The sequence below is a fragment of the Phycodurus eques genome, chromosome 8, assembly GCF_024500275.1.
Source record: "Phycodurus eques isolate BA_2022a chromosome 8, UOR_Pequ_1.1, whole genome shotgun sequence".
NCBI lineage: Eukaryota > Metazoa > Chordata > Actinopteri > Syngnathiformes > Syngnathidae > Phycodurus > Phycodurus eques.
Genome location: NC_084532.1, coordinates 20,457,304 through 20,474,918, shown reverse-complemented (window position 1 = coordinate 20,474,918; position 17,615 = coordinate 20,457,304). Strand labels below are relative to the sequence as shown.

The 17,615-nt window shown below is 40.2% G+C and overlaps 1 protein-coding gene across 5 annotated transcripts in view; it reads left to right on the top strand.

Moving 5' to 3' along the window:
- Nucleotides 1-10,340, top strand: part of celf5a (cugbp, Elav-like family member 5a) — a 325,603-nt gene extending 315,263 nt beyond the window's left edge. For all 5 annotated transcript variants that reach the window (XM_061684864.1, XM_061684866.1, XM_061684865.1 and 2 more), the window contains exons 12-13: nt 3,564-3,736; nt 4,041-10,340. In XM_061684864.1, coding sequence (XP_061540848.1) covers nt 3,564-3,691 — 128 coding nt within the window. In that variant the 3' untranslated portion in view covers nt 3,692-3,736; nt 4,041-10,340. The remainder of the gene's footprint in view (nt 1-3,563; nt 3,737-4,040) is intronic.
- The last annotated feature ends 7,275 nt before the right edge of the window (nt 10,341-17,615 follow it).

Genomic DNA, 17,615 nt, shown 5'->3' with positions numbered 1-17,615 from the left:
AAAAGAAGACCTATTTGCAGTATTGACGTATACACCATGCATTTACAACATAATGTTAGGCCTGGGGAAGGAGCAGAAACGTCGGTGTAATTAATCTGGAAAGTGGCAAAAAGAGGGAATGAATTGGATTGATGCTGAACAAAAAGACAGGCGTCGCTTTTACACTGCGTTCTGTGTGAAAGGAGCCAATACAGAATATGGGGAGCCGCCCATGGCGGGTTGGAGAGGTGGAGTAAAACAGGCCAAAATCCAGATGTCATGCTGAGGGCAATAGCCAAAAATAAGTCTTAACTCGGGATTTAAACCTTTCTATAGAGGTAGCCACTATAATTCCCACGGGTAGGGCATTCCAGAGTACTGGAGCCCAATAAAGAATGCACTAGACTGACTTAGACTAGACTAAAATACCAGCATATTGCGAGCATAGGTCTCAGAATGAAACACCAAGATAGGAAGGTGTTAAGCCATGTAATGTTTTACGATTGTAAGACTTTAACAAAGTAACAAAACCTTCACATTTTAAAATGACATCTCTGTAGTAGTACTCTGTGTGAAAAGGGAACAGTAGAATGGGTATTGGAAGTTTAAAACCTAACACTCGCTTCACCCATATTGAAACCAATTGTCGGGGAAATATTTTAGACTACTGTACACCAAACGGTGGCCCTGACATCATCTAATAACCTGACTGCGGGATGCTGTGTTGATGTGTGAAAGCACACACTGGCGCAGCAGTATCTCGCTTTTTTTTTTGTTTCCGTGTAGCCTGTTTTACACTGTCTGTACAGGTAAAAGCCCTTGTTGCTGTTCTGTATAAACACCACCAACACAGATTAGGAGGATAAACTCCAGACCCAACCATATTCCACCATAGGGGGTTGCATAGCCATTATCTTGAAGTCAATTAATTGCCAATCACGTTTTGGCATTACCAACAAAAATGCATCACTGAAAGCAACAGGTAATGTGTCTGCCCAGCAAACTATCTGTGGTGCCTCAAGGGTTTGGAAATATTTAACAAAAAAATTAAAGTCACTCGTAAAATATGCAAGTCGATCCTAAAATATAATAAAAGTCCCCATCTGTAAAGGCACCCGCGAACGCTAGCTGACGGACAGCGAAATCCTCACTTAGCAAATTCACCAAGCGCCCTTCTGGAACAGAGAAAAGACAGAGACTGTAATGTCTGCTTAGACGATGAAATGAGGGTGGGCGTTGGTCGATCAACAACCTCTTTTTCGTAAAAATGAATGGACAATATCAGCCGTAACTACACCCCCCCCCCCCCCCCCCCCCAAAACTCTAACTAGTGCTTTGCTTGCTTTCATCCTGCAGACAGTAAGCTCTTCATCCTTCCACTTTGTCCACCCACTGACTTAATCATCCAATCAGAAGTCACACTCAAGACACCTTCACCGCCTCATAGACAGTCGGAACTTACAGAACTCTTGCAAGAATCCACGCAACACGATCGGTAGCACGGTCACTCTACCTGTGATTTATTTTATTCTATTTTTTTTAACTATAGTGCTGTATTGGTGGCTTGCTGGAAACTCTTGCAGTGATAGCCAGGTGAGAACTGAAAAAATATAAATGACTTCATCGATGAGTCGACATCAACTCGACTATGATCACCTTAGCATTGACTACAAAAAAATCGTTCAACCTCATTAGAAATGAAAGTGCACACAGTTGTGACGCTGGTTACTGTGGGAAAGGGACTGGTGGAGAATGCTGGATTTACTTAGGGGCTGGGGAATGGAGGCGAGAGCAGGCCAGGAAGCGGCTCCAGTGCCATCTTTGCTCTCAAACACAAATCGCCTCCTTTCCCCCATCCTCCCGCCCACCTCCCTTTCCTCTGCGGTATATCCGCGCATCCTCGCCACCCATCTTTTCGCCCTAATGGGCCAAGCGGGAGCCGAGCAGACTCGTCTCCCAGGTGGCTGGGGAGGACGAGTAAAAACCCCTGCTGTTTTTCACGGGTCACCGAGTGTTCCTAATGGCACCCCAGACACGGGGGAGCGCATCAAGCGGAGACACACTCCACTGCAGTTTCTGGTCACTGACTTCTCAAGGCTTGATTTTTGCACATGATGGAAACAGGATGTTTAGTGCATCTTAGTATGCGGGGGTGGGAGGTATGGGGGGGGGGGCTTTTTCAAGGGGGTTGTGTCTCAGGCAAAGTCGTTTTGAAACACGCTCACCAATATTAATTAGGTACACTTGCACAATCTGAACAAATAAAAAGTTTGCCCTTACAAAGAGGACTATTGATCATTTGTAATCTGCGTATCATTTGTTCTTTCCATTTTTAATTGGGAATCAAAAAATAAAAAATGAAGAGGACGCAGATTATGCATGATTTTCATGAATGATTTTTTTGGCTCAGATCAAAAATATGAAATTAAAAAATAAACTATTGTTGAAGTGATTTGCTCCAAGTCTACTAGTCAACATCCATCCATCCATCCATTTTCTGAGCCACTTCTCCTCACTAGGGTCGCGGGCGTGCTGGAGCCTATCCCAGCTATCAGCGGGCAGGAGGCGGGGTAGACCCTGAACTGGTTGCCAGCCAATCGCAGGGCACACACAAACAAACAACCATTCGCACTCACATCCACACCTACGGGCAATTTAGAGGTTTCAATCAACCTACAATGCATGTTTTTGGGATGTGGGAGGAAACCGGAGTGCCCGGAGAAAACCCACGCAGGCACAGGGAGAACATGCAAACTCCACACAGGCGGGGCCAGGCATTGAACCCCGCTCCTCAGAACTGTGAGGCTGACGCTCTAACCAGTCATCCACCGTGCCACCACTAGTCAACGTGGTGTTCCATGCGGACATGAATAAGTTGAAAATATAAGCAATCAGACAAACAGCATACTGTAGCTTCCATGTGGGATGTAATTCAAGTAACCAATTACAATAACTCTTCAAGCACATTTGTCCTTGAAATAATTTTGGCTAATGGATCATTTAATGGATCGTGGTCATGGTCTGAACTGATTGTGGCAGCTAACTTATCTTCACTAATGCTCGCTACCAAACCTCCGGGTTTAAAGTCAAATTGAGTCTTTTGGCCAGTAATCTGTGTATCATTTGTTCTTTCCATTTACAATTGTCAGTCAAAAATAAAAAAGTGACTCATTATTTTGTTATTTGTTTTTCAATCTGACAGTGACAGATTTTTTTTATAATTCAATTAGAGGCTGAGACCAAGAATATGCCTCATAACTGACCTTGATTTTAATATTTCATTGGTTGGGTTTGCGTGATCCAGATGTTTGGTAACAAGCATTAGTAAAGATTGGTTTGGTTGTTTGCTAGCTGCAATTTGTCTTGACCACATCCATGATCTATTAGACAGATTATAGCATGGACTCTTGTTTTGAATTGGTTGGAGAAACATAGAGCAAATCACTTCAACAACACTGTTGTCTTCATTCTTCTTTCAACCATCGTCCAATGATGTATGAGGTACTGTGTGTGTATACAGTATGTGTTGGTTAACCACTTTGTTCACTTTTTAAAAAAAAAAAAAAATTTTTTTTTTTGGACAGGCTTTGTGAGCTTCGACAACCCCGCCAGTGCACAGGCAGCTATCCAGGCCATGAATGGCTTTCAGATTGGCATGAAGAGGTTGAAAGTCCAGCTAAAGAGACCGAAGGATGCCAGCCGCCCTTACTGACACCGCCTACCTTTAGTATTCACCGCAGCAGCAGCAGCAGCACAGGTACGCTACACCTGCACAAACAAACCGCGAGGCAGATATATGTAGACCTAAAATGTTTCAGAATACGATTGCCAATAATACGTTTAGGTGCAGAATTTTCCCATCTTTTAGCATGCAAAGCAGCCAACCAGCATTTTAATTATGAGAAACTCTGCCGGCGTCATGAGTGACAAAGATCAATTGCTATGCCAGTTTGGGTTAGCCATCTGAAGACCATTACACTGATGTAATAAGGCCATATTAAAGCCTTCAACGCTGAAGAAATTGACAAGCAATCCAATCTGAAAACTGCTCTATTTTTCAGGTTTTAGACGACACGTGAAGATATTTCGGAGGGGCTTATCTCTTCTTTTTTTCCTCGGAAAGCAACATATGTTTTTAAAAAAAAAAAAAAAAAATCAAAACGTAAGGATTTTTTTCTTTGGGAAGACATATCAGCATTTACTTATGAAGATGTAAGTGGCGGAACGAGACGAGGAGGCACGTCGCCAGGGACGCTAACAGATGGCACAGTGTGAGAAAGGAAAGAAAAGGAAGGAAAAAAAACTGGAAAAAATGAAACGAAAAAGACTTGATCAACAGAACTTTTTTTTCTTGTTGAGACTTGAATTGTTAACGAAGCAACAAACTAACAAACAGGAAAAAGCAGCAACAACAAATAGATTTCTATATACATATTCTATACACATATATATATAAGTGAGAGATGCGCTTGTGGCTTTACTGCTCCTTGGACAAATGAGGGTTCACAAAAGGCGAAGATGGGAGGCGGAAAGACCGTCTTTCTTCTTCTCCCTCTTTTTCTTGTGTCGTCTCGCAGCAAGTGCGGCGCCACTAGCCCTGGAGGAGGTCACTGAGGTTTCCGTTAGCAACAGTACAACTGAGAATCTTTCACCCCAAAAAAGGGACCAAAGGACCAAACACATTTGTATTGTTCAGAAACAGTAACGCATCGTATTAATTCATGAGACAGCAGTACTACTAATGATATTAAGGTAAAAAAAAAAATTTAAACATTGCTTCAGGTTGAAAGAAAGAAAAGAGAAAAATAATGTTTTTTTTCATAACTAATGGGTTTGAGAATATTAAAACGAAAACATGAAAAAAATTAGCTATACAATTTTAGTGGCGTAGAATATGTGGGATAGATATTGTAATGGGCATAAGTTCATCTTCATTATTCATTTCATTTTAATTTATTGTGAAAATAAAATCACAAATAAGCCGCCATATTGATATTGTGGGAAACCAGCCGTTGGTGATTTTGTGCAAAAGTTAAATTTTTAAAGATGCCAAAAAGCTGCTATGTAATTAATTTTACAACAAACTAACTTATTAAGCAGTGGTTCTGAAATGTTTTACAGCAAGTACCACCTGAAAAAATACTTCGCACCATTATGAATAACATTAAAATACAGCAGATCACTGGACCTAAATGTTCATCAAAAATGTTTTATTTCTAAAATGTATATTCAATATTATCATAAGCCACTGGAACATTATGCAGCTTTAACATTTGTACTGTGCTTAAATATAGGATGATATAAAAAAAACTGTACTTAGATAATCAGCCAATTAAAGTGTATTGCACATAAACATTAAATAAAACATGTACATAAATGTTTAAAAACAAACACTTCTTAAAGATTAAATGCAAATATATTGAAGTTAAACGTAAACCATTAGTGGTACTCGTACCACACTTTTAGAATCACTAAAGAATCAAGAGAGAATTTTATTTCATTATACCGAAGGATCATTTTTGCAAGAAAAATGGGTCAGTTCATTTGTCTGGAGACAAATTGTTAAAAAGTGTGTCTTTATCTCGGTTAGGCGAACAAGCCATCATTATGCAAAACCATCACTCGCCAAACACACACCTTGCCTTCAAATCACCTTGTGAGGATTACCCGTCCATGATATGAGTGTAGTGTTGCCATAACTTTGGTAACATGAACTGAAAAACAAAAATGCTAAATCAGCTAATCTTACCTGTATGTGTTGTCAACTGTGGTTGACTTTATCTCTATTAATGTCTTTTTTCCCATCGTGTCATCATCTGCGGCGGTTGACAAAAGTAACAAGCCTATTTTGACAAATTAAGGAGAAGAAATTACAGATATCCGTTTTCCAATGTAGGGAGTAGACCTAAAAAGTTGTCAGTAGCTGAAAAATCTACTTCAGTATTTGTACTTTGTTACTTCACAAGAGCAATACGGCGGCTGCTCTTCACTTTATCCATCATGCTTTTTCCCTTCCTTTCTACCTTCCTACCTTCCTTTCTTCCTTTTGTTGCATCATTAAAGCCTTGATATTCCAGATAATCTGACCGTAAAGCAGTGTGCTAAAAGTGCCATCCGGCTGAGCCGCACGTGCGCCGCAGTAAAACAACGCAGTGTCTGTAACGTCTTCATAAAAATATACAAATGGACCTGACAGCGGTTGTAAACATCGTCGCCACTGTCGAGTCAAGGCAGTGCCAGCACGGGTCGCGCCTTCTCCTGCTGCCAAGCCTCTCCAGCTGCTCGCAGCGGGGAGAGCGTCCTCCCCTGTCGCCTCGCCTCCGGGTGCCAGCATATCTCTCACTCTTAATAGGAGCCATCAGTTCCCAGGGCTGCATAATGAGGATGATGGTAATATTGATCAGATGGGGAGGGGGGAGCGAAGTATGTGCAATCAATTATAAATTTGGCTTGATGGAGTTCACTTTTCTCTCATGGTTGGTGGATACAGTTGTCGTTTGTTGCAACATAGATGTCTCCAAATCAATCATCGGAAGACTGGCTTCGCAAAGAACTGACAGAAACTGTTTGGAAAAGGGAGAGAAAAAAAGTACAGTCTTGTCACTTGGTACCCTTTAAGCGCGTGTTTCGTGACCTTTTGTGGCCAAGACATATACTGTATCTATTACTTGAGAAAAATCCCACGCATATCAACACATAAAAATGTCACAAAAAGTATATACTGTACTGACGATGAGCTAGTCTCAGTTTACTCACAAATTTACTTAGTGTGAAATCTGGGCCTGTGTAGTTGAACACAAAGCTATTATTCTGTTTATGAATGGCAACATGTGGACACACAGTTGAATTGGACCTTTTGCCATCTGGTGGAAGAGCATTTAATTGTTCTGCCTGTCACTATACGTCGCTGGCATAGATAGAGCAACAAAGATACATTATTCGTCGTAAATAAGTAATAATTTTCAGACCAACGGCTTTCATTTGTACCTCGAGGGACAGATAATGACTCCTACTATATTCTAACCATGGAACCTCTTGAGTGGGATGACCACCCATTCAGTCCATACTAGTAGCCAACTGCAGCTTTCATCCTATAATCTCAAACAGATGAGGAAAAACGTGTTGCTTGAAGGGCGTTTTTAAAATGAGGTATTAAAACAAAACAGGACTTTTGTCCTTAATGTGCCAACGGAAACACGCAACACAGTATGACAGGAACAATGTTGAAAGGACATTGATAACTTTGCATTCTTCGCAGCACTGGGTGACTATATCTATTTTTATGCCGCAAAACAAAATAAATTCCATATTATCACAGTGTGATCGTAGAGTGTTTTAACTTAAGCATTCTGATACAAATAACAATTTATTTAGGAGTTCATTTTTACAATTATGTACTGTATTACAAAAAAACACATTCAGTGTCTCTGAACGCACCGCGGTTACTCACACAGCTGCCGTGTGCCTGCCTAGTTTCATTCTGAAGAGTGAAATAGGAATTGCAGCAGGTGTCAATTATTTTAATCTTTTGAGCATGTCCTAACAAGTCCCTCTGCTGGTCACTTTTAATATTAAGGTTGATTCTCTGTATATTGCAGTACACCAACATTGCAGCAGATCCTGCGATGTGACTGTTGCGCACACGTACATCGTTCAAACAAAATATCGTCCAGCCCTACAGTAAACCTTAACGGGGAGTGGCATTAAACAGCTTGAAGCTTGATGAATTGTTCACTATTTACCAAACATCTGCTTATTGTGAAGTGAATTGAGTTCACTGCCACCATACAGCGCTTGTATCTCAAGTTTGCGCTTGCAAGTCAAAGCAAAAAAGCGTCAGAATATGACGGCTTGTATCTTGAAAAAACCCGTCAGTCGGGTAAGTCATATTTCAAGGCACCACTTTAACGTATGTTTCAGCGAGGGCAGCACGGTGAGCTAGTGGTTAGCATTTCTGCCTCACAGTTCTAGGGATTGGTGTTCGAATCTCAGCTCGGCATTCCAGTGATTAGTTTGCATGTTCTTTTACAAAATTCAGAATTCCTCCCATGTTCCAAAAACATGCATGTTCGGGTCACTGAAGACTAAATTGTCCATAGGTATGAAAGTTAGTGTGAATGGTTGTTTGCCTATATGTGCCCTGCGATTGGCTGGTGACCAGTCCAGCGTTTCCACTTTGTTTCTGACAGAAGGAAAACTTGTGCAATGCTAGATTCGTGCTCATTTGCTCATAAAGCCATGATGATAAAACTGCTTATATGAAGGATTGTGATGGGTTAAATCCTGGACCTCTTGATCCCAAGTGTCAAACTGGTGGCCAGGGGGCCTGATCCGGCCCGCCACATAATTTTATGTGGCCCGCGAAAGCAAATCAAATTTGCTCATTTTGTTCTGGTGTAATACGATTGAGATATTTGCAAGCATTTTTTTGTTACCAATGCATAGTTAGATCATAGTGTGTATAAAGAGTCAACTACATGAGTTGTTCTCTACCGAAGAGCAGCTGTATTCTCTCCGCAGAGGGTATAATGGTGCCATGAGAGCTCGTACACAGCCGGGCATTAGCAGCCTTAGGAGGTCAAATTAAGAGCAAAATGATCCATCAATTAGACAGCGGCAGGCCTGTAGGTGAATCAGCCAACAGCTGCTGCAGACAAAATGAGCGCTTACCATTAATTGCCGGTCACGCATGGCCGCCATATATCTAAACTAGCGTCACATCATAGCCAAGATGCGCAAAAGATGTAACTTCCAAAATGAAATAGGCTTTTAATTGGCTGTTTGCATTTCAATCGGTCTCTGTGTGTGTTTTTAATCCTTTTCTATCTCCATAAAGCAGCCTGCCTTCTCTAATAGTTGTTCTTTTCTTTCCCAGATTACATTTTATTTCGAGTGTAAAATTGTAAGTAGTTCTTTTTAATGGGGACTTGAAACCTGAAATAAATAACTCAATGGCATGTTTGGCAATACCATCACTTAAAGATCATCATTCTGAATTCTGATTCTGAGATCATCATTTGACTAATTTGGAAAAAGGTTTTCCACAAATTACCGTATATCCTCAAATAACAGTCTCCACTCTAGTAAAAACCACGTCAATAAACTCACTTGAAACAAATAATCTCCTCCCCAAAATAGATAATTCATCGGTGAAAATAAATTTAAAAAAAAAACATTTGCTAATTGTAATTATGTTAGCTGATAGACACTATTGTTCACATCGGGTTGCTAACCAAAACAGCAGCACTAGCGTCACATCATAGCGTTCTCTCAGCTGAATCAACTGTGAAGTCTTACAGCATGGTTGTAAACAAGTTGCCTGAGTGGTATTAAAGATTATCTTACTGGCAATTCCAGAACCGAATGTTCATGTACAGTCGCTAGCCAAAACAGCAGCACCTACCGGGTCACGTAAACAGTCTCTCAGATTAATTAAAGCGTGGAGACTTGTTATAATAAAGTTCCCTGCGTAGTATTGAAGAGTGTATGGAAAAAAATAACAGCCAAATAAGTTTTTTAAAATGTATATTTTCTAATGGAATGTTCTGAGGTTCTGTTTTCAGGTATTAGCTTGTGAGGTAGCTCAATTCCCCACAGCTGATGTCACGTTGGTCTTCTTTACACAGCAAACCAGCGCCTCTGCTGGTTGCAGCCAATTATTGGGCTCCAGTTTGCGTTAACTGCTTCAAGAAGGTTATGACTTCATCCATAATGATGCCCGAATAAACGCATTTGAGGAAATAATCATCCCCGCCCATCCATCCATTTTCTGAGCCATTTATCCTCACAAGGGTCGCGGGAGTGCTGGAGTCTATCCCAGCTATCAACGGGCAGGAGGTCGGGTACATACATATATATATATGTGCCCAGCCAATCGCAGGGCACATATAAACAAACAATATAAACAACCATTCACACTCACATTCACACCTATGGGCAATTTAGAGTCTTCAATTAACCTACCGTGCATGTTTTTTGGGATGTGGGAGGAAACCGGAATGCCCCGAGAAAACCCACAGGGGGAACATGCAAACTCCACACAGGCGGGGCCGGGGATTGAACCCCGGTCCTCAGAACTGTGAGGCAGACGCTCTAACCAGTAGGGTACCGTGTCGCCCATCCCTACCCAGTATATGAGAAAACACTGTATTTCTTGTGTCAATATATGTTTTTTTGTAACATAGTATAACATTATGGGAAGCAGGTACTGTAGATTTCAGGCTCCCTGGAGAGTTCCCGTTACTGTTAATGTCAAGTGAAGCTGTGATAGATGCCCTCCTTTTTTTTCTCCCAGCCATACGAGGCCTTGTAAATCCTGGGGAAAAAAATATTTTTTATTTATTTTGGGGTTTTTTTTTTTTTTTTGCTTATGGGATTTTCTGCCATAGAGTGGTGTGAATTATTAAAATCAAATTAAATTTGGCCTTCACAACAGCTCGGCTAATGCAAATTGAAGACGCCAGCTGTGTGTGGCTGAAATGTAATGAGTTAGGGGGGTCGGATGGCGGGGCGGGCTGGCAGACGAAATTTGATCGAAACACAACTGAACACAGCAGAGGGGAGAAGCATCGTCATGTATGTTGTAGCAAGGAAACGATGGAAGCACATCAGTTGTTGTAATAGTGGAACGAGCAAAGGTGGAAAGACTCACTATGCTGTAACAGGTTTTAGGGCCTTTTGAAATTGCTCTGTCTCTCTGTTTTCTTGCAATTCTTCAGGCAAGTAAATCACTCTCATAAATTGGTTTGAACGCATTCGCATACTAAAAAAGAAAAAAAAAAAAAATATTTTTGCAGACGTTCATCCTGGTTAAAAATTATGTTTGGTAAGAGTGCCGAGAGTGACCCTCAAAAATTGGCTCCTGAGCGCCCCTCGGAAATCTTTGGAAAATTCAGCCCCCAAAGCTAATTTCAATTAGCAACATGTAATTTGTGGGCATGTCTATCAGTAGTAGATCCACAAAATGCCTGAAAAGACACAAGAGGTCAGCCATTTTGGATTAGAAGAGGTAATTTTGGCCATTTCCTAATGTGCTTGAAAAAGATTTGAACCATAGACAGTGGTGCCTTATATATATATATAGATATAAGTGTCCCTAATTACGAGTTTTGACTTGCAAGCAAAAGTTTGAGATACAAGCACTGAATGGTGGTAGTGAACCCAACTCACGACACAAGAAGCGGCAGTTTGGCAGATAGGGAACAATTCTTCAAAAAAAGAAGCTTCAAGCTTTATATTGGCACTCCCAGTTGAGGTCCGCTTGACCTAATGCTAACAAACAATGCAAAAAAAATGCTAGATAAATAGGCTAACAAATAGAATCAGTGTTGTAATCCTTTGAGCAACTGATACTTATCAACTAACAGTGGAGCAACACAGTTCGACAGACAATATGACAGTTCTCACAAGCATATTTCCTTGATCTTCCGCGAACAAACGACTAATAGTACTGCAGTTGACTGAGATCAGTTGTATATCGGCATGTCTGTGATATATTGCTCCCCGGTGGCCTAGGCACGCAGAGCAGAAGGAGCCGCAGAATTAATTATTCATGATGCACAAACTGGTTAAATCTTTGCATTGTATTTAATTATGTAATCACTATGTTTTAATAAAGCACAATATGACAGAGTGCTATTTTCCTGATTTCTAAACACACAAAAAATATTGGGTTGATTTGAGTTATGATGAATTAATCTGAATTAAACTAAATCTCAAGGCACCATCATATCAATGACGCTAAATTACCAAACATCACAACACAGAGTTTTCATCACTGCTGGTTGGTGGAGCATGGCAGCGCAGTTTGACGGCTCAACTCTCATAACTCAGTTCCACAAGGTCAGATCTTGACCAAACGTCCCGCCGTGCAAGATTCACAAGCGTCCACTTCTGACAGAAATTTATGCACACAATAACTTGGCTCCTGATGTTCCGATTGCCTTCCAACTCTGTAAATGCTCATCTAGTCCTCCATCTAGCGCACCTCCCAATTTCAACATGGGAGTGCGAGGGTCCATTCATGATTCGGTCTTGTTTTCCCATCGCTTCATTCTTTCATGTTCCACATTTAGTGCCCTTTTCAATCTCTGAGCATGCTCAACAGGGGCTGGGTGGGTTTTAAGATTATGAATCATGGTACTACAAAAACAATATGGTTGGATTGCTAAGGATAGTATCTTATTCTAAATATGAGAATCTGTATATTATGGAAAATCAGCACAGGACCTTTCTTTGTGGGGCGGGCTTACATATGGGTCGGGTGGAGGGGCGGGTGGTGAACAGATTTGCTCTCTAAAAGATATTCTGGTTTGTCAGCACAAAGCAAACAAAGGAATAAGACGAAGTCTGTGGAGTACACTTCACTGACCTACAGGGGGCAATAGAGGCAACTCTGTACTACTATGTAAACGTGGAAGGACAAACGCAGTTTACAGGTTGTATGTTTCTTCCTTATGTTTTCTTTTTTTAATAATTAATTGCCAACTGTTTTTGTGGCGATGTCAGTACAGCATGGATCAACTGACAGGGGAAAAGCAGTATCTTTTTTATATATATATGATATACAAGGAGTTAAAAAAAAACACGTTCTGTATTATTATTACTATGATTATGATTATTAGCCTGAGATACCAAACAAACATTCCCTCCTGCCCTCGCTGAAATTTCTTAAGACTTGCTGCTTAGATGACTTCATATTCATGACTGATGATTAATTATTTTATAATTAATTGTCAATCAAGTATGTAAAATGTTATTTGTCTATTTATTTATTTATTTATTTATTTATCTGTTTATTCATTTATTTATTTGAAAGTGATTTCATTTGCAGTCCAAGGTATGATAAAGATGTGTATTAAAAAAAAATAAGGAAATGTTTATTGCAGCTTTTTCTCTCTTTCTCTCCTTTTTTTCCAATTTTACAATAAATAAAAAAAAATCAAACTGGATGTTTTTTGTGTGTTGTTTTGTTGTTTGAGTCACTCGGAGTTTTGCGGCTGTCATACAAATATAAACAAGAAAAAAATAAATTTGATAAACATTCATTTCATGCATAGTGATCGCTTCAAAACTGCACATCAGTCACTGCAGTGAGGATTTAATCAAAAGTTGTTTTCTTCTATATGTCAACATATTAATGTCAGTTGTGCATCAGTCACTACAGAGAACTGCTATTCTAAAGCTGTGTTCTTTGATAGATACATCTTGATGTCAAAGTTGCGCATCAGTCATGACAGTGAACAACTATTGAAAAGCTATTTTCTTCTATAGTCCTGATTCTTAATGCCAAAGTTGCACATCAGTAACTACAGTAGACACTTTTGTGTCATCCCATACACTGCCACCCACTGGTCAGCCATTGTAAGTGGACAAAAAAAGTCTTCACAACCAAGATGACATTACTCTTTCCCCTTCTCATAAAATGCATTATAATTATTGCTCTCACTTTAAAAACTGGTCTTTTTAAAATCTGTTTAGATGAAATTTAGCATTCTAAATACCCCCCCCCCCTCCCCCCGCCATCCTGTGATTGAACACTGATAATGTCATTGATTAATAATGAGTTTACTGTTGATTGGGAGGCCAAAAAACACGGCGTAGAGCCAGTGGCTCATGAAATAAATTGTCCCATTTACCACAAAGTGTGGCTCTTGGTCAGCATGCACGAGGCAGTTCATCTTTATTACAATCACTTAATGGAAATCAATCCCCTCCTGATAAACTCTTATCTTCTCGGCCTTTGCGCAGCCCCTCGTCTTGGGATATTATAAATTAGGGTATAATGTTGCCTTTGTTGAGGGAGCGAATTGCAAATTGTCGTAACTTAGTGGGATTTATTATGCAGATGCTTAATTTCCGAGCGCTTTCCAGGGGGAACGGTTGTTAAAAGTTTTGTGACGATGTAAATACAAATAAAACATTAATACGGCCAGATGTTTATCTCCCGTAAGGGAGGATACGTTATCGTCGCTGTTTGTTAGCATTATGCTAAAAGTGCTTAACCAAGGAAAATGCAGGGGCAGATCAGATATCAGTGTGGATGCATGTTTTGTTGATTCACATTTCAATATGCATTTGGGCAGGTGGGTGTATACTGTAGCGAATGTAGAAAAATTATGGTTTTATGGCTTTTTCCATTTTTTGTTAATGTCGCAAAAACATTTTAGGTCCTTCTCCTTTGAAAAAAAGGCATAAATTTCTATATTTTCAAAATCGAAACTATTAAAGTCAGGTAATGCAGAAGATGAGATCTGAAAAATATTTTTCATTTTTTATAATTTCAACAATGTTCTTCATTTAAAATGCGTAAATATGAATTACAATATTCAGGAATATGCAGTCGATGGTTATACTAAATAATAATTACACTCAATGGTTCTACTAAATACTGAGCAAAAGGTCTGAATACTTATGGCTGTGTGATATTTCAGTTTTTCTTTTTTAATAAAGCTGCAAAAATTTCAACAATCCGTTTTTTTCTGTCAATATGGGGTGCTGTGTGTACATTAATCTGGAAACAAAATGATTTGAGGAAATGGCTGCAATATAAAAAAGATACATTTTTAAGGGGTCTGAATACTTTCTGTACCCACTGTGTATATATATATATATATATATATATATATATATATATATATATGTAATTACAATATTCAGGCATTATGCAGGTCAAAAGTTGCACATCAGACACTTCAAAAGCTGTGTTCTTCCATATTCATGAGTTGTCTGTATTAAGCTAGCAGACCATCATTAAATGATGATTTGGTTTGATTGAACCCGTGGCACAGTGGATGACTGGTTAGAGCGTCTGCCGCACAGTTCTGAGGACCTGGGTTCAATCCCCGGCCCTGCCTGTGTGGAGTTTGCATGTTCTCCCTGTGCCTGCGTGGGTTTTCTCCGGGCACTCCGGTTTCCTCCCACATCCCAAAAACATGCATGGTAGGTTAATTGACAACTCTAAATTGTCCGTAGGTGTGAATGTGAGTGCGAATGGTTGTTTGTTTGTATGTGCCCTGCGATTGGCTGGTAACCAGTCCAGGGTGTACCCCGCCTCCTGCCCTAAGATAGCTGGGATAGGCTCCAGCACGCCCGCGACCCTAGTGAGGAGAAGCGGTTCAGAAAATGGATGGATGGGATGGATGGTGTCAAATACTGATATATGCAAAACAGTTAACACAGTACACACTACTGTAGTGTATAATCCCATACAATGCCACCTACTGGTCAGCCATTGTTAGTGCACAAACGTCTTCAAAACCAAGATGACATTACTCACTCTGTCATGGTTAGATACAACCATAATTAGTAGGTTGTCATGTTTCAGATGAAGCTATTTCATTTTTGTAATTACTAATATTTTTCTGCTGTAATTGCAATATTTCCCCTTTTTTCTTTTCATTTCTGTGGATCCAAATGTATGTGTTTGTTTGTTTGGTCAGTCAGTCATTCAGTCAGTAAGTTATATTGATTGCTATATGTAATTGCAAGATATATCCTCGTTTCTTTTTTTAAAGAAATGTATTCATCGGCTGGCCGGTGGACACTGGTTCTCCCCGTTTTCTCCGGGCACTCCGGTTTCATCCCACATCCCAAAAACATGCGTGGTAGGTTGATTGAGGACTCTAAATTGCCCGTAGGTGTGAATGTACGTGCGAATGGTTGTTAGTTTATATGTGCCCTGTGATTGGATGGCGACCGGTTCAGGGTGTACCCCGCCTCACGCCCGAAGATAGCTGGGATAGGCTCCAGCAGCCCGCGACCCTAGTGAGGATAAGCGGAAAGAGAAAATGGATGGATGGATGGATGTATTAATCGTATTTACAAAATTCAAACATGCAGTCGGTAGCCTATCAAGCGGATCCAAATAAAGGTGTGGATACAGGTTTTATCTACTAGTTATTGTATTTTTAAAATATATATATATTTTTAAATAATTGCATTGTCATCAAAATTAAAATCGTAAGGTAATACTGGACTGGGTTTAAGGTAAGGATTCAGTATTTACTACATTTATTAATGCTGCAAGATATTTTATCTTTGCCCTTAATTTTTTTTTAGAAACTATGATCAAAGTTCACACTTTGATGCTGATCCAAATTCGGACATTCCGGTCTCGGTGGAGGTCAAACTCTTAAATGCCATCATTGATATTGCGATGGTACAACATACTTGTATGTGGTTCAATTTAATGACAGTTAAGAGTTTAAATGCCGGCAGTGCTGCGTGTTTATTAATATAGAACATCCAATCATAATCAATCACAACCCCCACCCGCGTCGCAGTTGCCAAAGAGCGCTTGATGTGATATGTAGGTCAGCAAGCACATTGTGGTGTGAGCCAGTAGGTGAGATATGTCCACTTACTGGCTGTCACTTTGATTACTGGGTGGACACATGGAGTTGGTCAGGGATGAGGGAGCCTGCGCTGGGAGAGAGTTGGAGCTCCCTACACACGCACACACACACACACAGACACATAACCCAGAAAGGCCTGAAAAATGAGTACGTTCCCACTCTGTTCTGCAGTGGTGACTCACTTAACAAGGCACATAAGTTAAACGTTGTGTGCCAAGTGTAACAATCAGTGCATCATTAGGCAGGATGTTTGGGCGAGAAGGTTATGGAGGTGTTATGGCCGTTATCAGGAGCTGCACGAGCGACAGAAGGTGATCATTTACTGGGGGGGGCAAACATAATCGCACGTGAACAGCCAAATGAGTTTACAAGTGCCGCTGACCAACATCCCATGCGCCATTTAACCTGCAGGCTCCAGCAAATTTTAATGCAACATATCTGTCCTCATACTGATACTAAGGGCCATCGCAATCTTTCCACCCATAAAAAAATAATTAAAATTGAACTCATCTTTCCAGCAGTCTAACTGCCACAATTATTTGTTTCTTCACTTGTACTGGTCCATTTTAAGTTAAAATTAACTGTCATAAAATAATAAATGAATTACCTTAATTATTAAGAGACAATAACAAAAAAACTCAAACCATTTCTGGAACTCGGTCACTCCAGGGGGCAGCTATTCAAAAGTTGTTTTCATTTATATGTACGAGTCTTGATTTCAAAGTTGTTCATCAGACAGACAGCTATTCTAAAAGCTGATTTCTATTATGTAATTAGTGTGTATATAGATATACAGTGGGTACGGAACGTTTCCAGCTGTGGGGGTGTTTTTCAGATGCATGGACAGGACAACTGGTTGCAATCGAAGGAAAGATGAATGCGGCCAAGTGCAGGGATGTCCTGGGCGAAACCTTTCTCCAGAGTGCTCAGAACCTCAGACTTGGTAGAAGGTTCACCTTCAAAAAAGACAATGACCCTAAGCACACAGCTAAAATACCGAAGGAGTGGCTTCAGTACAACTCTGTGACCGTTTTTGAATGGCCCAGCCAGAGCCCTGACTTAAACCCAATTGAGCATCTCTGGAAAGACCTGAAAATGGCTGCCCACCAACATTCACCATCCAACCTGACAAAACTGGAGAGGATCTGCAAGGAGGAATGGCAGAGGATCCCCAAATCCAGCTGTGAAAAACTTGTTGCATCATTATCAAAAAGACTTATGGCTGTATTAGCTCAAAAAGGTGCTTCTACTAAATACTGAGCAAAGCGTCTGAATACTTAT